The sequence below is a fragment of the Ornithorhynchus anatinus genome, chromosome X3 (genome assembly GCF_004115215.2).
Source record: "Ornithorhynchus anatinus isolate Pmale09 chromosome X3, mOrnAna1.pri.v4, whole genome shotgun sequence".
Lineage (NCBI taxonomy): Eukaryota > Metazoa > Chordata > Mammalia > Monotremata > Ornithorhynchidae > Ornithorhynchus > Ornithorhynchus anatinus.
In genome coordinates, this window is record NC_041751.1 from 20559901 (window position 1) to 20583998 (window position 24098).

At 45.3% G+C, this 24098-nt stretch overlaps 1 protein-coding gene across 2 annotated transcripts in view; it reads right to left on the reverse strand.

Annotated features, from left to right (window-relative positions):
- The window catches only part of LYRM4 (LYR motif containing 4), a 113446-nt gene that overhangs the window by 56475 nt on the left and 32873 nt on the right, over positions 1 to 24098 (reverse strand). For both annotated transcript variants that reach the window (XM_029053960.1, XM_029053964.2), the window contains exon 2: positions 18363 to 18483. In XM_029053960.1, coding sequence (XP_028909793.1) covers positions 18363 to 18483 — 121 coding nt within the window. The remainder of the gene's footprint in view (positions 1 to 18362; positions 18484 to 24098) is intronic.

Sequence of the window (24098 nt, forward strand, 5' to 3'; positions counted from 1 at the left end):
GCTGTGGCTCAGTGGAAAGAGCCTGGGCTTCGGAGTCAGAGGTCATGGGTTGGACTCCCGGCTCTGCCACTTGTCAGCTGTGTGACTGTGGGCGAGTCACTTCACTTCTCTGTGTCTCATTTACCTCATCTGTAAAATGGGGATTAACTGTGAGCCTCACGTGGGACAACCTGATTACCTTGAATCTTCCCCAGCGCTTAGAACAGTGCTCTGCACATAGTAAGTGCTCCACAAATACCAACATTATTATAAAATCAAAGCTCGCTGTGGACAGGGAACGTGCCTACCAACTCTTGTACTGGACTCTCCCGAGCACTTAGTACCGTGTTTCGTTCTGTTTGTTTTATGGTAGTTGTTAAGCGTGTCAAGCACTGTTCTAAGCACTGGGGTAGGTGAACGTTTACCAAGTCAGACACAGTCCCTGTCCTATACGGCTCTCACAGTTTAAGTAGGAGGGAGGAGGATTTAATCCCCATTTTACAGTTGAGGAAGCTGAGGCACAGAGAAGCTAAGTGACTAACCCAAGGTCACACAGAAAGCAAGTGGCAGATCCAGGATTAGAACCCAGGTCCTCTGACTCCCAGGCCCATGCTCTTTCCACTAGACCATGGTGCTTCCGTGTGCTTTGCGCACAGTAAGTGCTCAATAAATACCACTGGCTGATTGATAACTTACTTCAAAACTGCAAGGTCTAAAAACAGAAGGGGGAAGAAAACAGCTGCTGTGCTTTTGGCGGATCTCCCTACTGTACTGTTCATCCACTAGTAAAACCGAGCAAGGGTAAATGCCCTCAAATCCCGGGCCGGGTTTAGGATAGAGCCTGCCTGCCTTGTCTTTCTTTCCCTCACAGGTAGGAGAACGATGGGGGAGGGACTTTGTGCGCCGCGGACCATTTCGGAGACTCAGTGCCGGGAATACTTAGGAAATTGAGGGAAGTCACAGAAGGGAAAATGCTTCCAGCATTCTCCATCCCCTTCCCATCCCAAATTAGGTAATTCACTTAAATGCCGCCCTCTACCTAAACCCCTGGTCCGCCCAAAGTTAAATACTCAGGATGTTTAGATTCACATTAGATATAAGTTCATTTTGGTAAGAACTTCAAGGCTTTGAAAACACATCGTGCTTAAAGACAGTCATCAGGACTTCATTGAGCTTTCCCTTCAGAAAGCTTTCACCTCATCTGGTTTGCTGCTGCCTCTGATCGGGGTAGCCTCTACCTCTCCCGATTCACCACCAACCTACTAAAGCATTTTTCTAATCTTCAAAACTCAGGGGAGGGGATCAGCAGCGAGGAGACTTGGGTTCTAATCCCCGTTATGCCACTGGCTTGTTGGGTGACTTCGGGAAAGTAAGTCACTTAACCTTTCTGCATTTTGGTTGCCTGATCTGAGAAATGGCGAGTTAGCCCCACAGCACTTTTGTATATATCTGTAATTTTATTTATTTGTACTCATGTCTGTCTCCCGCCCTCTAGACAGTGAGCGGGTTGTGGACAAGCGCTTAGTACAGTGCTCTGCACACAGTAAGTGCTTAATAAATACGACCAGAATGAATGATTAGCTACTCGGTCTTTCTACCCCTTAGACCGAATGAATGCTCGTTATGGAGCTGGGACTGGAACTCACCACTCAGGTGTTTAGCACGGTTTTTAGAAAGCAGTAAATGCTTAATAAATACCATAACTAACTCACAATACAATACATATTTCCTTCAATTGTATGCCTGGGGACATAATACTTTATTAATCATATTTTGGCAGAAAAGCCCAGTTCAATCCCTCTGACACTGAAAGCCCTCTGAAGAACGGGTACTATGCTTTCGGTACACTGTACTCCGGAATAATGCGTTCCTGCTTATTGTTGCTATTAGTTCCTTGCACCCTGGAGGTGCTCTGGAAACAGTAATTGACAAAGATGATGCTGGATGTTCACTACAAATCCTTCTTCTGGGTTCATAATCACAAATGTTCGGCCTGTACTGAAACTAGCAATCTTCATCTCACTGCTTTGGTTCCACTGGCTCATTTAACTACGTGTATGACCTACTGACTCGATATTCTTCTTCCCGCTAGAATCTCCCTGATGTGTGCACACACACAACCCACACACGGCAGTCTCACAGATGCAATTTCCAATGGATCAGACTACTTAAGGGCAAGTGAAACCCAAAAGTCTGGAGATATCTGTGAGCATGATTTATTACAGAAGTTCCTCTGTTATACCTTGGCAATTAAGAAATATTGATAAATGCAAACACATTATTGATGTCAATTAGAAAAAGCTTAAGATCGAGCAGCCTCCCAGAAGTACATTGGCACCGGCAGTTAGAGTAATGACCATCAGTAAGCATTCGACCACTGACAAATGCAGGGGAAAATTAGGTTGCCAGAAGACAATGGGTACCTTCAATTAAAATTAAGATTCCTCAAGTAGACAAGGTATGCACCGGGTCCATAGTTAAACCCAATGGAATCACAAGGTAGGTCCCCTGATTTGACCAGACAAGAGTAAGGTATAATAATGTTGGTATTTGTTAAGCGCTTACTATGTGCAGAGCGCTGTTCTAAGCGCTGGGGTAAATACAAGGTAATCAAGTTGTCCCACGTGAGGCTCACAGTTAATCCCCATTTTACAGATGAGGTAACTGAGGCACAGAGAAGTGAAGTGACTTGTCCACAGTCACACAGCTGACAAGTGGCAGAGTCGGCATTCGAACCCATGACCTCTGACTTCTAAGCCCGGGCTCTTTGCACTGAGCCACGCTGTGCTTCTCAGGTATGTACACATTCCAACACACACACACAAACACACACTCAACACCCTCCCTCTTCCCCCTTTCCTGCATTTGTTCTTATCATAATTGGCCAGGCTATTTTGCAGATAATCAACTTTTGATTATCAAGAGTAAAGAGGGACGCGGAGAACATGGGAAGCTGGAATCCCCATAACTTCAAAATCTCCTTTCTGACAAAAATTTAACCCAGTTCCTCATCTCATGTTCCTTCAGAAGAAACTGCTAATGGACAGTGGTCCATTATAAAATACTTTCAAATCTTTGAAAATAGAAAATATTTTATAAAGTGTAAAATAAAATTATAAAATACTCTCTAGACTGCAAGCTCCTTGTGTGCAGGTATCGTCCTCTCCAAGCACTTAGCTCCCAGGGCTCCTCCATCTAAATTCATTGATCCACATCAAATTCCCATATGTCCATTCTTTCCCAGCACATAGTACACTGCTCTGTACACAGGAAGCACTTGATAAATAATAATCATGTTGGTATTGGTTAAGCGCTTACTATGTGCAGAGCACTGTTCTAAGCGCTGGGGGAGATGCAGGGTCATCAGGTTGTCCCACGTGAGGCTCACAGTTAATCCCCATTTTACAGATGAGGCAAGTGAGGCACAGAGAAGTTAAGTGACTTGCCCACAGTCACACAGCTATTATTATTACTATTAACTCTACTGTACGGTCCCTCTTCAGAGTATGTCTCCCTCGCTGCACTGTATGTGACTTGAGGGTGGGGATCCCTAAGGATTTGTTCATTCATTCATTCATTCAATAGCATTTATTGAGCGCTTACTATGTGCAGAGCACTGTACTAAGCGCTTGGAATGAACAAGTCGGCAACAGATAGAGACAGTCCCTGCCGTTTGACGGGCTTACGGTCTAATCGGGGGAGACAGGCAGATGAGAACAATGGCGATAAATAGAGTCGAGGGGAAGAACATCTCGTAAAAACAATGGCAACTAAATAGAATCGAGGCGATGTACATTTCATTAACAAAACAAATAGGGTAATGAAAATATATACAGTTGAGCGGACGAGTACGGTGCTGTGGGGATGGGAAGGGAGAGGGGGAGGAGCAGAGGGAAATGGGGGGAAAAGGGGGTTTAGCTGCGGAGAGGTGAAGGGGGGGCAGTAGAGGGAGTAGAGGGAGAAGGGGAGCTCAGTCTGGGAAGGCCTCTTGGAGGAGGTGAGTTTTAAGTAGGGTTTTGAAGAGGGGAAGAGAATCAGTTTGGCAGAGGTGAGGAGGGAGGGCGTTCCGGGACCGCGGGAGGACGTGGCCCGGGGGTCGACGGCGGGATAGGCGAGACCGGGGGACGGTGAGGAGGTGGGCGGCGGAGGAGCGGAGCGTGCGGGGTGGGCGGTGGAAAGAGAGAAGGGAGGAGAGGTAGGAAGGGGCAAGGTGATGGAGAGCCTCGAAGCCTAGAGTGAGGAGTTTTTGTTTGGAGCGGAGGTCGATAGGCAACCACTGGAGTTGTTTAAGAAGGCGAGTGACATGCCCAGATCGTTTCTGCGGGAAGATGAGCCGGGCGGCGGAGTGAAGAATAGACCGGAGCGGGGCGAGAGAGGAGGAAGGGAGATCAGGGAGAAGGCTGACACAGTAGTCTAGCCGGGATATTTGTATTTATTGTCTATTTGTCCTTGGCCCTTATGCTGCTGTAATGTTTTACTGTTTCACTGCTCCTGATGTGTCCGGCTCCAGTGCTCCCCAATTTGGATTCGAAGATTGTGAGCCCCTTGAAGGACAGGATCCATGTCTTATTCCCCACCCGAATACTCTTTCCCAACGTTCTGCACGCCGAAGCACTCTATAAATACTGATAGACAATGAAATGGCTAAAAGATGGACAGCACAAGGGAAGAGGAGCCTGGATCCTCCTCAAATTATCCGCCAGGCCCTTAAACAATAGACGTGAGAGAATTTGAATTTCTAGGGAAAAGAACCCAAATCAGGTTGGGTCTGAAAGGTAACTGTGAAGAATGGGCTGGGTCAGGTTCCTTGGGAAGGATTGCAAGGGCTTCCTGAAGAATGGACAGAGGAAAGAAAGGAGCTTGTGCCTTTTGGCAGGGAAGGTGTCTACCAACTCTGTTATACTGCAAGCTCCCAAGTGCTTAATACAGTGCTCTGCACACAAAAAAGATGTTCTTTGCTGTCCATTATTGTAGAGGGCGAAATCGACATGGTTTAAAATAGAAGATTCAAAACTCAGGGCTTTTTTTTTTTTTTTAACTTTTATTCATTCAATAGTATTTATTGAGCGCTTATTATGTGCCAAGCACCGTACTAAGCGCTTGGAATGTACAAATCGGTAACAGATACAGTCCCTGCCCTTTGACGGGTTACAGCTTTTAGTTTCAAATAATTGAATACCACTGATTATTTGAAACTTTTACATGTAGCTTTTTAATCACATGTTATACAGGCTAGTTGCAAATAGTCATATTAACATTTTTTTTAAACCTAAAATTTCACCTTGAGTATTGCTTCTTGATTGGCTTAGCTGACTGCATCTTCTCATTTTATTTAAGGATTTGCTATCATGTTTAATTTAGGTTCTTCTCCGATGTATGGGGTTTTTTTTGCCCCTCTGGGAGAGCTGTTTTTTTCCCTTTGGGTCAATTTCTCTTTCCTGTGGTAAAGAAATTGAATTCCTGCTATCTAAGTGTTAGGCAGAGGCTCTGAAAATTGTTACCCAATTTTAACTTCATAAAGTCTCACTTTTTCTCTGAGAGTTCTGGGGCAACAACAGTAGGGCAAGGGTAGAGGGATAAAATACAGTGCGGTCTACCAATCAGGTGGCCATTTTGACATCAGAGTTCTCTGGACACTCTAAAAGGTAAGATAGTTAATAATGATGGCATTTGTTGAGCGCTTACTATGCGCCAAGCACTGTTCTAAGCACGTACCCCGCCAAACATTAGTCTTCTCTGCTTGAGGTTATATTTATTAAAGCTACTTGGGCAACTTTGGGGCAGATATAAGTTTATTGTGAGTGACCTGGGAGGAGAGCAGACGTTTCACGGTCACTGTTTTGGAAGCCAGCATCTGAGAATGGCCATAAAAGCAGAGGCTGTGAGGATCTGTCCTGCAGGAAGTCACAAACACAATCAGATCCATCAACCCTCGATGGCACACCAAATTAAATAAATTCTCTCTACATCCACTCTCTGTCTGGACACATTCTCTTAACTGGAATGGCAGAAAGATGACTGGATTCCACTAGGCTTAATAATTTTACCTGCACTTGAAGGCCACAGGATGGAACGCAGTCTGCCATAAAGGTCACTGCAGATATGGGAGCAGCATGGCCTAGTGGCTAGAGCACGGGGCTGGGAGTCAGAAGGACCTGGCTTCTAACTCTGGCTCCACCATTTGTCTGCTGGATGACCTAGGACCGGTCACTTTACTTCTCTGTGCCTCAGTTTCCTCATCTGTAAAATGGGGATTAAGACCATGAGCCCCATGTGGGTCATGGACTGTGTCCAACTTGATTAATTTGTATCTACCCCAGTGCTTAGTACAATTCCTGGCACATAGTGAGCGCTTAACAAGTACCTTAAAAAACTCCCCCAGTACCGCAAATCATAATAATTTAAGGACTAAAGAAAGTGTGATGCTCCGCTCTCTTTAGGAGAGAAGAGTTGCAGTCAGCAGCAGCAGGAAGCACCAGAATAGCACTGAAAAGGTCACAAAAGTATGCCAATTACCATCAATTACCTGATAGCAAACATATTATCATGGCAAAGATTATACCCACCCCACCTTGACGGCAGCATAACTATTTTTCAGTGAGGGATCTTTGAAGGTCACTATTCAAAACAGATTTTAATCAGTTTCGAAACTGCCTTTCTGAAAAGTGGCAACATAAGGATGATCATCAGAGAGGGTTTTTTTGTGTTTCAGTTAAAGGAAGGTGACAAAGAGGGAAAGGAATCTCAAAAATCTAGTTTATTGGACTATAAATGCCAGGGGAAAACTTTCGCAACAAATATGAGAGCTCTAAAATGTGCTTCAAGTCAGAGCAATTTTGCATAAATCTGGGGTGAGGAGGGGCAGCTGACCTGGAGGGGAGACAGTATCTTTGGATTATAATGTGATTATTTCTTTTTCTGCTTACTGGGGTATCCCAGCCCTGCCCACAGCTCTTAAGGAGAAAAACTTTTATCAGTCAATGGTATTTATGGAGCTCTTTATGTGTAGAGCACTGTATTGTATTTAGTGTTTGGGAGAATACAACAGAGTTGATAGACACAATCCCTGCCCTCCTGGAGCTTAAAATCTCCAAGGGGAGAGATTAAAATTAATTAGGAATAGGGGAAATAGAAGAGTATAATTTACAGAAGTATTGGGGACTTGGAGTGAGTATCAAAGGACTTTAGGGGTACCTTCTCACCAAAAATTCTGTGAGAACTGACTTGAGCTTCAATTTGATCATAAGAGCCCAGGACGGTGAATCAGGAACCCCAGGTTCTAGTCCAGGCTCTGCCACTGACCTGCTGGGTGACCTTGGGCAAGTCATTTACCCTGTCTGTGGCTCAGCATCCTTGTCTGTAAAATGAAGATAAGATACTTGTTCTTCCTCCCTCTTATGACTGTGAGCTTCATGTCAGCCAAAGGACTGTGTCCAATCTGTCTGGCGTCAACCCCAGCACCCAGCACAACGCTTAGCATGCAAGCTAGTAAGTGCTTAATAAATACTACCAATACGACTTCCATGAGAAGCAGCACAGCCTAGTGGAAAGGAGCAAGCCCTGGGAGTCAGAGGACCTGGGTTCTAATTTCAGCTCCTCCACTTACCTGCCGCGTGACACTGGGCACTTAACTTCTCTGCATCTCAGCTTCCTCATCTATAAAACGGGGATTCAGTACCTGTCCTCCCTCCTACTCCCCATGTGGGTCAGGGACTGCGTCTGAACCGATTATCTTGTAGCTCCCTCGGCGCTCAGTACAGTGCTTGGCAAATATCATCATTATTCTTAATAGAAAGCAAAGTTGCTGTCGTAAAGGGACACTTAGGAGGATGGATGAGATCATGGAAAGGGATGCGAATCCCCATAATGTTCAAAAACCATTTTTAGGAAGGGAGAACCAGTATGGAAGGCATGAGGGAGGAAGAAGGAGGAGGAGAAAGCAGAACTGGAAACTAATTTCACACAGGCTTTCTGACCTAAATGAAGGAAAGAAAATGGATATGCATCAATTCCTTTAGAGATCTAATTTAAAGCAAATCAGCAAGTTTTGAAAGCTCCAGCGAAAACTCTTGACATTAGAAAGTCTATCCACAGAGAGTTGAAAATTCTAAGCGAGAGTTAACGATCAACTCCGAAATCTAAATTTACCTCAGCAGAGGTGTCTGTTTCAAGCAACTGGGAAATTAGTTTCCATCACTATATTTTGTGATCCCTCCACCCAAATATCCAATACTGGTAAGCATCAGTGAAGAAGACGTCTTTAGTATAGGAGGTATTTATTCTACCAGCAGGAAAGGGCAGTTCAGCATATCAGTTCACAGACCTCAGAAGTCATCTATGATCAGGATAACATTCTTACCACCGCTGAGGGTGTGAAAAGCTTTTAGAAATCATATGCTAAAGGCTCTTCTCAATTGTTCTGTGTGTTGCTAGCTGAGACTGACTACCTTTATATAATTCAAGTATTACATAATTCAACAACTCCCCCACACTCACAAACACATTAGTTTCAGTTAAATCACCCCAGTGAAGGGATCTGTGCAATGTCACATTAATTCACTCTCCCCTGGAATTGGAAGTTTCAGCATCCATTTTCCCTGAAACTTATTCAGACACCTTTATTCAGGCACCTGTAGCCAATGGTAGGATAGCTGAACAGCAAATGCAAGACAAGAAGAAAGGGATGAAATTAAGGTTACTGAATTATTGACATTACAACACACACAGTACAGGCAATGAGGAGAAATGGGTAAAAAGGCTAGAAGATGAACCACAATTTTTGGAATGTTAAACAGTCATTTTAAGGGAGGCTTTTTTTCAGGTGGCCAGGCATGTCGAAAGGTACTAAAAGATTTTCTGACTAGTGGTCATAGTGATAAATAGTAATAATGAGGGTATTTATTAAGTACTCACTACGTGCCGAGCGCCATACGAGGCACTGGGGTAGATGCAAAGTAATCGCGTTAGGGACAGTTCTTTGCTCCATAAAGGACTCACTGTCCTTTATGGACAGCAGAGATCTTACCCCCATTTCACAGACGAGGAAACTGAGGTGCAGAAAAGTTAAGGGACTTGACCAAGAACATGCAGCAGGCCAGTGGCATAGTCAGGTCTAGAACCTGGACTTCTTGACCATTCATTTGATCGTATTTATTGAGCATTTACTGTGTGCAGAGCACTGTACTAAGCGCTTGGGAGAATACAACGATAGACACATTCCCTGCCCACAAGGAGCTTACAGTCTAGAGGGTACGTTGTCTTCCAACACTCAAATACAGCATGGGGATGGGGCATACTGAGGCTATTTTGTACGTACAAGGACCTGGAATTTCAGGTATTTCAGGTAGTGAAGCCTCAAAGGGAAGTGTGCTCAAACTCTCTCTTTCTCTCTCCCCCTCTCCCGCCAGACTTTATCTCCAGTTGATCAATGCTATTTATTGAGTGCTTACTTTGTGCAAAGCACTGGTCTTAAGTATGCACTTGGGAGAGTACAATCTTCCCTATGCCCAACTCAGTGCCACAGCCAGGGTCCCAGGGACCTTTGGTGGGGAGGGGGTATCCCAGTTGGCTGCATAGTCCCCGAGAAGCATTAAAAACCCCTGGCACTCAAATCCTATCATCCCCACCCCTCAGTGCAGACGACCCTGAACCTTTTTCTCCTTTGGGCCGGGTTCTGAACGATGGTACCACTCCCCACTGTTGGCTTTAAAGTACCCAATCACCTTGTCCCCTCCTGCCTCGCCTCGCTACTCTCCTACTACAACCCAGCCCGCACACTTTGCTCCTCTAATGTCAACTTACTCACTGTACCTTGATCTCACCTATCTCACTGCCAACCTCTCACCCACATCCTGCCTCTGGCCTGGAAAGCCCTCCCTCCTCAAATCCGACAGACAGTTACTCTCCCCCCTCCTTCAAAGGCTTATTGAAGATCCAGATCCTCCAAGAGGCCTTCCCTGATTAAGTCCTCCTTTCCTGGTCTCCCTCTCCCTTCTGCGTCGCCCTGACCTGCTCCCTTCATTCATCCCCCGACCCAGCCTCACAGTACTTATATACATATCTGTAATTTATTTATACTAATGCCTGACTCCCCGTGTAGACTGTAAGTTTGCTGTGGACAGGGAGAATGTTTGTTATATTGTACTCTCCCAAGTGCTTAGTACAGTGATCTGCACATTGTAAGCGCCCAATAAGTACGACTGATCGCCCGAATGACCTCCTTTAGCATCTCTGGATGGGGGATAAAGGGGGTTATCAAATTTCTGATGACCCCAGATCTTCAGAAGCAGGTTTCTGCTTCACAGGGCTCCAGGCGCTCTTCTCCCAGGATTTGGAGCTGGCAGCCTCAGTTAGTCCAGACATTAACGAGGTCAGAACTGGGTGAGCTCTGGGAAGTTTCAGGGCCTTTAACTAGAAAAGGCAAAAGCTTCTGACACTTCTTGTCCTCTGAGATAGAAGGCAGTCAGTTTCCCTCTGACAAACACAAACACACACACCCTCCCTCTCCCCCCTTTCAGTCTAAAGCAGTCCACTGGCATCTCACGCTGAGTGGTGGCTGGCTGGCTACCTCTCCTGCCCAACTCAACCCAAGTTCTATAATACACAAGATCCCAAATGCCACAACTGAACATACAGATCGACAGACCCGAATTGACAATTTAGTATGCTCGATACATAAAAACATAAACTAATTCTCCTGAAGTCATACTGATCTGCTCAAGTCCGCTCAGCTGTAATGCCTAATGATGTGAGCTTGGGGTGAGATCTCGGCTGCTAAAAATACACAGAGACTGATCCACAGAAGTGCAAATAGATGATGCTTCTTGAGAGAATGCTGCTGTTATCACTTTATGACAGGGCATTTTGAAGAAACAAATAAAACCAAGAAATTCCCCCACCCTCCAACCTCTCCTTATATTCTGAGCACTCAGTGAAGAAACTTGCTTCGGTGAGACTCCATCAGGGAGGAAGGATAGGGAACAGGAACAAATTAGAATGCTGATTGTTCTCTAGGGTGACACTACTGTTTCAAAATTCTGTCCTTAAGCTGTAACATTTATTATCAAGGAGCAGCTTCACATTCCTCCTGATTATTATTTATACCTGAGCAATTCTTGAAATGACAGACCAAATATAATATCTACATTCATGTGGAATTCTTGACACACCTTACCGAGCTGGATTTAATTTGGTTTTGTATTTTTTAAACTCAGAATGACAGAACCATCCTGACCAAACAAAAAACTCCCACAAGAAAACACCTTACCCGACCGTTTATCACATACAAAAAACAAAACAAAAAAATTCAACCACAAGCACGGTATTCTTATTTTCTTTTGTATAATGAGTTAAACTGAATAGAGTGGATGTGTTTTTTTTCTCTCTCTCTGGTTGATAAAGTTCAATTTCCTCAACGGCAGTCATCTCATAACAAAAGCAAACCTATCCTTTTCATATACACAAATAAGTCCAACAAAAATAGTCAAATGTTAAATAAGTCCCTCCAAAAGGTGTCTGTGGGTACACATGCAACAAAGGGGAAGAATTATTATTCACTTCTCACAGGTTAACACAAAAGATGTTGAAAGTGGGGACACAATTCGATATTAACTACAAAGTTTCCCATCTACTAGGCTTCTTAAGACCCTAGGCATGTCTTTGGGCACTCTGTAGGAAAATCTACATGGGCACGACTCCCGTCTGTTTGGATTTCCTTAAGGACAAGCCAAAGTAGTGAGGCATCAAAAGCTTTCCCGCTGAGAAGCACAATCGGTACCACATCATTCAGCTATTCAAAGTAATTTAAAAAAAAAAAAAAAACTGAACAGGCACCTGAACTTTAACATTTTCAGGGCTTTTTTAAAGGAATATTTTCATTATGAAAGCTGTCAATATATACTTGTTCTTCATATTTGAAGAAGTCAGCACTGATGGTGCAGCTTACCTAAGACTGCCTGGGTGGCAGGAAAGGCCACTGTGGGATCCAGGCCACATTGTGCACAAGAAAAGGTTGTCCCTTGTAGTGCTTGATGTTACTAGCACCTGGGCTGTTTTGCCTTTTGTCTCCTTGCTTCTCTTTCCCTGCAAAATTTGTTCCAAGAGAGCCACTCCTTTCTTGACTGTCTATCCTCAGCACTGTCACTGTCCATCTCAGCTGAGATGCACCACTGAGACCTTGCTTTATAGGGTCCTAAAAATGCTCCCTCTGCCCTCCTAGTTTTTAGTTTCTCAGTTTCTGCTCTCCACACAGTAGCTCTTTGGGTATTCATTTATTCAATCATATTTATTAAACCCTTGTTGGGTGCAGAGCGCTGAATTAAGTGCTTATACAATAATAAACAGTGACATTCCCTGCCCACAACGAACTCACAGTCTGGGGCGAGGAGACAGACATCAATACAAATAAATAAAATTACAGATATATACATAATGCTGTGGTGCTGGGGAGTGGGGGAGAGCAAAGGGAGCAAGTCAGGGTGACACAGAAGAGAGTGGGAGATGAGGAAAAAGGGGGGCTTAGGCTGGGAAGGCCTCTTGGAGGAAACGTGCCTTCAATAAGGCTTTGAAGTGGGGGAGAGTAATTGTCTGTTGGTTTTGAGGAGGGAGGGCGTCGTTCCAGGCCTAGAGGCAGGACGTGAGGCAGGGTTGGCTGCGAGACACGAGGCAGAGATCGAGGCAGTTAGCATTAGAGGGGCGAAGTATTCGGGCTGGGTTGTAGAAGGAACTAAATGAGGTGAGGTAGGAGGGAGCAAGGTGATGAAGTGCTTTAAAGCCAATGGTGAGGAGTTTTTGTCTGATGTGGAGGTGAACGGGCAACCACTGGAGTTTCTTGAGGAGTGGGGAAACACGTCCTAAATGCTTTTGTAGAAAGATGATCCGGGCAGCGGAGTGAAATATGGACTGGAGTGGGGAGAGACAGGAGGTTGGGAGGTCATCAAGGAGGCTGATGCAGTAATCCAGGCAGGATAGGATAAGTGACTGTATTAATGTGGCAGCAGTTTGGATGGAGAGGAAAGGGCAGATTTTAGCGATGTTGTGAAGGTGGGACTGACAGGATTTGGTGCCGTATTGAATAAGTGGGTTGAATGACAGACAGGAGTCAAGGATAGCGCCAAGATTACGGGTTTGTGAGATAGGAGGAAGGGTGGTGCCATCCTACAGTGATGGGAAAGTCAGGGAGAGAACAGGGTTTGGGTGGGAAGACAAGGAGCTCTGTTTTGGACATGTTAAGTTGAGGTGACGGGAGGACACCCGAGTAGAGATGTCTTGAAGGCAGGAGGAGATGTGAGCCGGGAAAGAGATCAGGGGAGGAGATGTAGATTTGGGTATCATCTGTATAGAGATGGTAGTTGAAGCCACAGGAGCGAATGAGTTCTCCAAGGGAGTGAGTGTAGATGGAAAATAGAAGGGGACACAGAACTGAACCTTGAGGGACTCCCAAAATTAGGGGATGGGAGGCAGAGGAGGAGCCCGCGAAGAAGACTGAGAATGAACGGCCAGAGAGATAAGAGGAGAACCAGGAGAGGACGGAGTCGGTGAAGCCAAGGAGAAGGGGGTGGTTCTCAGTGTCGAAGGCAGCTGAGGGGTCGAGGAGGATTAGGATGGAGTAGAGGCCGTTGGATTTGGCAATGAGGAGATTATTGGTGACCTTTGTGGAGTGAAGGGGACGGAAGCCAGATGGGAGGGGGGGTCCAAGAGAGAACTGAAGGAGAGGAATTTGAGACAGAGGGTGTAGACGGGGTATTCTGCTGTCCCTCACTCTCCTGACATGTCCCATCCCAGCGCAGCTGTGTTAAGATGAGCGTAACTTTGATGCTACGAGACCGCCTACGTTCCTGAGATTCACGGCTTGTGATCTCGTCTTCTCAGTTGATAGTGAGTATGGCCTGTAAGTAATGTTGGTGGAAGTGGTGAAGGATCCAGGTCTCTCGGCCAGAGGGAAGGCTGGACAACACTACGGCCCCGGAGACTCTTAGCGTGGTCCGAAGCCTGATAGCATGGCGCTGTCACATTCTGACAGTCTCCCGAAGGATTTGTTGGCCTTTTTAATTCTGTTTTCTATTTCCTTATCTATCACTGCATCGTTTGTCAGCGTGCTGCCTAGGAGCCAGAATCCTTTCACAGGTTTTAGCCCTATATTGCCAATATATACTTTTGGTTGTGCGTATGACCTCCCAGATGCTGGCAGATACATCACTTCCATTTTCTTGAGATTTAGGTGTTTTTAAAGGAGGGGTTTTATTATGAAAAACGATAAATCCATGCCCATCGAAGACGTATTATATGAAAAGATGAACAAGATCCCGTACGCCTCATTCTTCTTCATATTTTCAGTTGGAAGGAGAGGTCCGTGGATTAGGCTTTCCCGCAGGGAGTGACTGCCTAAATGCGGCCTAAATGACACACTATTTTGTAATCACCCTTTATCTGCATTACGGTCAAAATGGATTTTTTGCTCAGACTGTCCTTATTGTTCCAAACAAGCGCAGACTGCTTTTTAGCATTTTGAGTAGCCCATGAAAATCGTTCATTCAAAACTATTTATTGAGCTTCTGCTATTTTTAAGTTTTGGAGCTGGGGACCTGTGAACTGAAGGAGGGGAGTATGAGAATATCTCAAGAGGGTTAGGCAGTGAGTTCTATTTTATTCCTGTAAGTATTCCCTCCCCTTAGCACGTCTCCCACTAAATCCCTTATTTATTCATCCATCTCATCCATCCAAACTCTCACTACTATGTTATGGCCTTGTCCTTCCTCTCGCTCCCACTTTAGGTAAATGATGTCTGCCTGTCACCCCCCCCCCCCATTAGAACATAAGGTCTTTGAGGGCAGGGGATTTTGATTCAGATGAACTCTCCCCCAAGTGCTCTGCACGCAGTTGGTGCTCAATAAATATTTATACCTCATCAAGAGGCGTCTGTATTACAAAAGAGATAAAATGGGAACAGCACAGGCACACAAATTGCCGTCAAACAGTAGGATTCTATTAATTTTGGTTCTCTTTTCTTACAATGTTTTTTATAAAAAGGCACGCGATAGTAAAAGAAGAGGAAGGAGGAGGAGGAAGCCATTTTAACCCAGAAGTTAACTGTTGTCATCACAAATGTATTTCCCAAGGAGTATTGACGGGGGGACGGGGGGAGAAAAGAGAAGGAGGGGTGGGGTCTGGGCCAAACTCAGGACGGAGACTTTGGGGAAAGGCTACAATTCACACCATCCTTTTGGAAAGCAATGGAAGAATGGGAAAAACCCAGAGATCTGGCTAGAAGGCACAATATTGAGGGAAAAGGACAATTAGGACAGAAAGATGGATTTATACTGATAGACAGATATAGATTTGCATTTAAATTTTCCCTCCCCATTGACTCTCTCTCTGAGAGACTTATTTTTAATGATATTTGTTAAGCCCTTACTATGTGCCAGGCACTGTACTGAGTGCTGGAGGAGATGTGAGCTAATCGGGTTGGACACAGTTCATGTCCCACACTACAACTTCCCCCTCCCAAATCCCAAATAGGAAGTGCTGGGCTTGATGAGGAAGGCAGAGATGGACACTTGTGCTCTTCTGTTACAGAGAAACTGCCAGAACATTCAGGCAGATTTTACTATGACTGATACCAAGTGATGATAGTCATCGATCCCCCTATTTTCTTACCAAGCACATTCAAATTGTTATTTATGAACATTACTCCTTAGTGGTCAATTTTAAAACCATAACTTAGCATTCTAAAACACAAATACATTTCATTTTAAAGCTTCAAAACATTCTGAAAAGGAATTTTTCTTATTAATTTTTATAAGCATGCCAAAAAGGCAAAATAAAAAAAGCCACAAAACAAAGGATGTGCTACATCTTAATAAAAGCCAAATGCAGACTCCACATAATATGTGCTTCAGTGCTCGCATGTTTAAAGGCTTTCCCTAATGTCTGCCAAGGCAGGTTCATAATATTATGTCAGAAGCGTTCCCTATTTCAATTAAAATGTTACCAGGACAAAAACCAACCGGGATGAGAAAAACAGGTAATTAAGTACAAACAATAGTAGTTTCTGTGGGTCCGGTGAAGCAACGTGGTCTAATGGAAAGAGCACGGCCCTGGGAGCTCGAGGACTTGGCTTCTAATGCCGGATCCGCCACTCACCTGCTGGGTGACTTCGGACAAGTCACTTAACTTTTCTGTGCCTCAGGTCCTTCATCTGCAGAAAGGATTCAATACCTGTTCTTCCTCCTATTTAAAATGTGAGCCCCATCTGGGCCCTGATTACCTTGTATCTACCCTTGTGCTTAGAACAGTGCTTGGTACGCAGTAAGCGCTTAACAAGTACTCCAATTATTTTATCATCATCAAGGCCGTTGATGAAGCAGAAAAAAGTTCCCCTCACCTCTTTCTACCATTTACAATCCCTGGTAATCAGGTGAGGCTGAAAATGTTTCCTTCCACCTGTAATTGGCATGCAAGTTAAGACCGTGTTTCTGAGGCCGACTGCACTCCATCTCTCTCTATCCTCCTGGCTGGGGCCGGCTACGGGAGACCCTGAGGGGACGAGTCGCCTGCAAACTTCAGTTACTGCCAAATACAGAGGGCTGTGAAAGGAAATCAATCAATCGATGATATTTATTGAGCACTTCTTGTGCACAGAGCACTGTTCTAAACACTTGGCGAGAGTACTATAAACAAAAGTGTTGGTAGTTCCCTGCTCACAAGGAGCTTACAATCTGGGGGGGCAGATATTAATATAAATATATTATGGATTTTATAGATATATAATAATGATGGTATCTGTTAAGCGCTTACTATGCGCCAAGCCCTGTTCTAAGCGCTGGGCTGGAGACAGGGTAATCAGGTTGTCCCACATGGGGCTCACACTTTTAATCCCCATTTTCCAGACGAGGTAACTGAGGCACAGAGAAGTTACGTGATTTGCCCAAGGTCACCCAGCGGGCAAGTGGCAGAGCATGGATTAGAACCCACCTCCTCTGACTCCCAAGCCCGGGCTCTTTCCATGGTCAGGGAAGGCTTCTTGGAGGAGATGTGATTCTAATAAAGCTTTGAGAAAATGAAATGGGAAAGATGCTCTCACTATGGCACGTATGTACTCTCCCAGACAATCACTTCCTTGAGTAATTCAAGGTGCTTCATCTATAATGGTTCAGGTGGATAGTGGTTTCTGACCACTGAGTGATGGGAATTAATAACCCCAAGCTGCAGTAAATCAGTAATAGATATTTTGCCCAAGAAGAAAGAAAATAATTCAACTGGTAAATTCCTTCCCGACTGACGGATTGGTCTGGAAGTTTCAGCTCACACCTGTTAAGCTGATGGGTCAGCATTTTTGCGCTTGCCTCTTTTGAGTTTTAAGGCGTGTATAGCGCCTGGAGGAAAAAACTACTTTCGAATGAAGGGCAGTGTAGGTCTGTATGACGAAGATGGAGGGACGGGCTGTAGTCTGTCTGGACACGCTGGCTTTGGTCCTTATAGCTTTTACAAAACAACCCGGCCAGAGAAAAAGAGGCGGATTGGAATGCGAGCCTATTAGAGTTTTTTCTTAAATTTTTTTTTAAATTTTTTATTACGACTCTGAAATGAGGAAGGGAGAAGAGTACACAGAAGGCCTTCAAAAGAGAACTCCCTTCATTAGTATCAGAGAAGCAGCGTGGCTCAGTGGAAAGAGCACGGGCTTTGGAGTCAGAGGTCATGGGTTCGAATTCCGGCTCGGCCACTTGTCCGCTGGGTGACTTTGGGCAAGTCACTTAACTTCTCGGTGCCTCAGTTACCTCATCTGTAAAATGGGGATTGAGACTGTGAGCCCCACGCGGGACAACCTGATTCCCCTGTGTCTACCCCAGCGCTTAGAACAGTGCTCGGCACATAGTAAGCGCTTAACAAATACCAACATTATTATTATTAACACAAGCCCTCTTTGCCAATAAGGGGATAGCGTCTGCTCAATCTCCAAATCAAATCTCCTTGGGTCCCAGGACTGGGTGGTTGGAACTTACTGGTGCTAACTCAAATGTGGAAAGGGATGTAGGTCGTTCTTGCACAGAATCATGAAGCGTCTCCTCACCCCTGTCTTTCTGAGACTCTGTTAATGGTCTTGGATGAAGCCCCGATACCTCTGGGGCTTGGGGCTGTGAGTCCCAGGCAATTAGAGCAATCTGCTGCAAATCCAGACCAGTCTAAGGGTGTTTAGGGCATATTCCAAATGGCTCTGGGCTGAGGCCATTCTACTGTCCTCCTGCTGGGCCTTGGCAAGTAGGGGGACCGTAGATGGAAGCTAAAAGCAGATCAACCACGGCCGATAGGGCCAAGAAGGGAGCAGACGATGGATTAGGTTCTACAGAGAAGCAGCAAAGAGAGAGCGTACCAAGTTGCGAACTTACCTGTCGCTGAATGATCTCTAGGTCTTTTTTGGCTTTATTCAGGAGAATTTGAATTTGTGGAGGGTCCTTTATGTGTCTGTTTTCTCTGAAGGCATCTCTTATCCTTCTGATGGCATACATTCTGAGCGTTTTTAGAAAAAGAGAAAAACTGAGTGTCAATATGTCGCAATTCAGGCTTGTAAACAATTTTCCTGCTAAGAGCGACCAAGGAGTCTTGAAACATAATTCTTTCACACCCATCTACCGTTGATCTGGTCCCAAATACATAGCCTCATCCTGCCTCACTCTCCTCCACCGTTCTCTATCCCTCCACAAAATCTATGGAAACCAGAACAGTACTAAACACTTGTATTTTACTTGCCTTCTGGCTTTCAGAAATCTATCAAAAGCTCCTAAATTATAATGGTCACTAACAAATGTGATTGCCATAAACCACTGTGACACAATTTAGAGGATGGACCCTTTAACTCATTTAAATGGTGGCTATGGCACTTATTAAACGCTTACTACGTGCCAACCACTGATATATGGAAGGAATATTCTTTCCGTCATTGTCTCTTAGGAATACGATCGCCTCTCGACAGACGGCTATCCGATGGCCACTCTGACGGCCATTTCCCTCCTCTTTCACCCCACTTTCCTTTCCCAGCCCTCACTCCTCTCCTATTCCCTCAAAAGAGTGGGTATGAATGTACTGGGGGAGAGAAAGAGCAAAAATGCCAAAGGAGGTTGCATCAGGTAGGGTACATTTTCATTAAAGTTACCCAACCAACTATATATATCTCTGATGAGCAAGAGGACGTTGTTTCACCTCCATGAGGGACCTCAAGAGAAATCCTATCCTTATTGCTTTGTTTTTTATTGCTGTTGTGAAATAAAGCACCACTACTGCACTATAAAATTCACATAAGGCTATATTCCCAGTTATACAGTTAACTTTTCATAGCAGAATGTGTGTCCCCGCCGCCCCCAACCATAATAACAATTTTGGATTTGCAGAGCACCCTCCACCAAAAGCTTGGCAGAGGCTAGCTCATCACCCCAGTATCCCTGCGACATCGGTGACCCGGGCAGGCTCTATTTTATTTACCGTAGACGAAAAAGCCGGAGAACAGGCAAGGTAAAAGACAGTGAGATAACGGCACGGTCTGGACCAGGGTCCGGGTGGGCTTCTGGCCCCGCCAAGCCTTTGGGTCAGGTCTATTGGAGGATCTATCCAGAAGCCACACCTGGAATCGTGTGGGATCACGGTGAAGGCTATCCACACAACCCATCGGAAAGAAGAGCACTTGATAAAGGAGTCGACTGCTGGAGTTCACCCATCCGACTGCCAAAATTAGATATTTCAGTGCAAAAAGTATTCATGTCTCTCATCCTCAAAAAACACCCCTTCCTTGACTCCATGGCTCCTTCAGGTTATCGTCCCAGTCATCACTGTATCTCTTTCCCGACAACTCCTCTACAAACTCTTAGAACGAGTTGCCTATATGCACTGTCTCCACTTCCTCTCCTCCTATTTTCTCCTTGACCCCCTCTCCGATCGGCCTTCTGCCCGCTTCGCTCCACAGAAACTGCCCTCTCAAGGGTCATCGATGATCTTCTTGCTACATCCACGGGTCTCTACTCTATCCTAATCCTCCTATACCCCTCAGCTGCCAGAGATACTGTGGACCATCCCTTTCTCCTGGAAACATCATCCACCTTTGACTGCACTGACACTGTCCTCTCCTGGTTCTCCTCCTATCTCTCCGGAAGCTCATTCTCAGTCTCCTTCACGAGCTCCTCCTCTCCCCCGCCACCCCCTACCTGTGGAAGACCCTCAAGGCTCAATTCTGGATCCCCTTCTATTCTCCATCTACACCCGCTCCCTCGGAGAACTCAATTACTCCTATGGTCTCAACTACTCTCTCTACGTGGATGATTTCCAAATCTACATCTCCAGTGCAGATCTCTCTCTTTCTCCACAGCCTAGCATTTCTTCTGCCTTCAGGTCATTTTTACTTGGCTGTCCCAACTGACATCTCAAACTTACCATGTCCCAAACAGAACTCCTCATCTTCCCACCCAAACCCTGTCCTCCCCTTGACTTTCTCATCGCTGTAGACGGCACCACCATCCTCCCTGCCTCACAAGCGTGGCATTATCTCAACTCATCTCTCTCACTCAACCCGCATATTCTGCCTGTCATCGAATCCTGGTGGTTCTACCTTAACAACAGTGCTAAAATCTGCCCTTTTCTCTCCATCCAAACTACCGGGCTAATTCGATCATTTATCTTATCCGGACTTGATAACTTTCTGACCTCACTGACTTTTGTCTCTCCCCACTGCAGTCCACACTTCACTGGCCATCTGGATCATTTTTCTCTAAAAACGTTCGGTCTGTTTCCCCACTCTACACACAGTAAGCGCTCAATAAATACGACTGATTGATTAACTCCTCAACAATCTCCAGTCGTTGCTCATCCACTCCCGCATCAGAGATTCCTTATCATTAGCTTTAAAGCAGTCAGTCGGCTCGCCCCCTCCTATCTTACCTATTTCCTAGTACACCCCAGCATGCTCTCTTCACTCCCTAACACCAACCTACTCACTGTACCTTGATCTCAGTTTGTTGCTGACCCCCTCCCAAGTCCTGCCTCTGGCCTGGAACTGCCTCCCCCTTCATATTCATTCATTCAATCAACCAACCGTATTTATCGAGTGCTTACTGTATGCAGAACACCGTACTGAGCGCCTGGGAGAGCACAATATAATAGACACATTTCCCGCACACAACGTGGTTACAGTCTAGAGGGATGAGCTTACTTCAGAACTGATAGACTGTCACTCGCTCCACCTTCAATCCTTTTTAAAAATCACATCTCCTCCAAGAGGTCTTTCCTACTTTCCCTCTCTCTCTTCCCTCTCCTTTCTTCTCTACTCTAGCACTTGGATTTGTATCCTTTATTTACCCTGCCCTCGGCCTTACAGCACTTATGCACCCATCCGTAATTTATATTGATGTCTGTCTCTTTCTCTCGACTGTAAGCTCTTTGTGGGCGGGTACTAAATCGGTTACACTGTATTCTCCCAAGTGCTCTGCGTAAACACTCAATAAATATGATGGATCGATTTATTGATCGAAGAAGTCTACCCCCTTTCTGTTCCTTTCCCAACTCTTCTAAAAGGTGCTGCAACCTTAGCCATATTTAAAATATTCTCTCTAATTCCAGGAATTCTGCCTGGATTCCGTTGAAACACCTCAGTGTCTGCGCTTTCTGACTCCATCTTCAGAACTTTCAAATCACCCTTGCTTTTGTTGAATTTAATACCGAGGGTTTGAGAAGGGGGAAGAGAAAGGAGAAAAGACAATGAAACTTGGCATGGAAAGAAAAATAAGTTCACCTATGCTAAGCCCTTATTTTAGAAAAGGCCCAATCTGATTTCACACAATAACATCCAGCGTGCAAGGGAAGAAAAATCATAAAAATGGTATTTACATATAAAGCAGCAAAGAGAAAAGGAAGCCACCAAATACCTAGATGAAGAAAAAGCAGCTTAACAAGCGGCTCTCCCCTGTTGCCCCATGAGAAGGTAAAGAGAGGCTTTCAACTGTGCATGAGCCTAATGACGTATTACCACAGGAGCTCATAAATATTACATTCCCATCACAAGGGCTGCTATGACTACGAATGCTGCCCCGCTGACATGGCCCGGCAAACGGTGCACACTCCTAATTAGGACTGGGCCAGTTCACCTAGACTGTCCTGTGGAGGGGTCTTGTCAATGACATTTATAAAAATGGACTCTCTTTCTCATCTGCCTCTGGTAACAGACGAGATTTTAAGGAAAATCACTCACCGTTTTGGGACAGAAACAACAGAAAATGGTAGTTTTTTTGTTCATTTGTCAGGTCTGTCTAAATGCAGAACGGATATTGGTATGACACCTTTCTCTTTCCACTCCGCCTAACTCTATCTTCTTTTTCAGAAGGGAAGAAGGGAGGGAGGGAAAGAGAGAGAAAAAGAGAGAAGGAGGAAGGAAAGAGAGAATGAGAAAAGTAATGAAGGAGGGAAGGAGGTTTCATCTGGTGGCTATTTTGCAACATCTGTGAATCTGATCACGTAACAGAAACTTCCTTGGGGAACCTGCCTGCCAATTCCATTTCTATCACTGAAATTCTTTACTCGCAGGCTGCATAAGCCTTCGAGAAAGAAAAGTAAAACCAGCACCAACCGATATCCACATTTCCAGCCCCGCTAGTCTTAGTGCTACTGGCTGACACAGAAAATCTCTGCCAACAAAAATAGCATTTCTCCTAAGCTTTAAATAAAAGAGGAACGACCGTGAGATAATCAGCACTCCTAGGTCTTTTGAACAATACATGATGAGCGGGTTTAGTGCACTCTTAGGGTCCTAAATATTTGGTTTCCCTCTTCCGGTTCCTGCAGACACACAGGCAGGCCTTAGTTAAGGTCTAGGACGTACCTGCAATTTTTACAATTGCCGTGCCAGTCTGATTGGTGGGGGGGGGGGCGGGAGGGTGCGAGACACATGGGGGTGGGGTGAACATAAAATGCCAAAAGGTCACCGATTCAAGAGCCCAGACCACGCAGAAGGGAGAGGGAACCGGGGAAAAGAGGGCTTAATCGGGGAAGGCCTCTTGGAAGAGATGGGACTCTTTAATAACGCTTTGAAGGTGGGGACAGTAGTGGTCTGGAGTATATGGGGGTGGAGGGAGTTCCAGGCTAGGGGTAGGATGTGGGAAAGGAGTCGGCGGTGAGAGAGATGAGATCGGGACACAGGAGGCAAACTGAGGGTAGGGGAGAGCAACTCAGGACTTTGGAATAGTGCACGGATAGCAGCAACTGAGAGCCAGCCAGTCGCCTCTCTTGATTCTATTCACCTTGATTCTGTTATTTTGTTAATGAGATGTACATCACCTTGATTCTATTTATTTGCTATTGTTTTAATGAGATGTTCATCCCCTTGATTCCATTTCTTGCTATTGTTACTGTCTGTCCGTCTCCTCCGATTAGACCGTAAGCCCGTCAAAGGGCAGGGACTGGCTCTATCTGTTACCGATTTGTCCATTCCAAGCGCTTAGTACAGTGCTCTGCACATAGTAAGTGCTCAATAAATACTATTGAATGAATGAATGAATGAACCTCTCTCAGGAAGCTTATCTTAATCAATCACCCCACTCTCTCATCATGCCATACCATTCTATTAAGAACCAAGTAAACGAGAGCATTTACTGAGTATCTAATGCGCACAGAGCACTTTACTAAGTACTTGAGAGAGTAGAAGAGAGATAAAAAGACACAATCTCTGCCCTCATGGGTCTTACAATTTAATAATAATGGCATTTGTTAAGTGCTTATTATGCGCCAGGCACTGTACTAAGCACTGGGGTGGATACAAGCAAATCGGGTTGGACACAGTCCCTGTCCCATGTGGAGTTCACAGTCTCAATCCCAGATGACGGAACTGAGGTCCGGAGAAGTGAAGTGACTTGTCCAAGGTCACAGAGCGGACAAGTGGCGGAGCCGGGATTAGAACTCACGGCCTTCTGACTCCCAGGCCCGTGCTCTGTCCACTACGTCAAGCTGTTTCTCTACTCTCTGCCCCATCAGACTCTAAGCTCCTGGTGGGAAGGGGTCACATCTTACTATTTCTACCTGTTCCCCAAGCTCCTGGAGAGGTATCTGGCCCGCGGTAAGCAGGGATGGGCTTCTGGAAGCCCAGGGCTTAC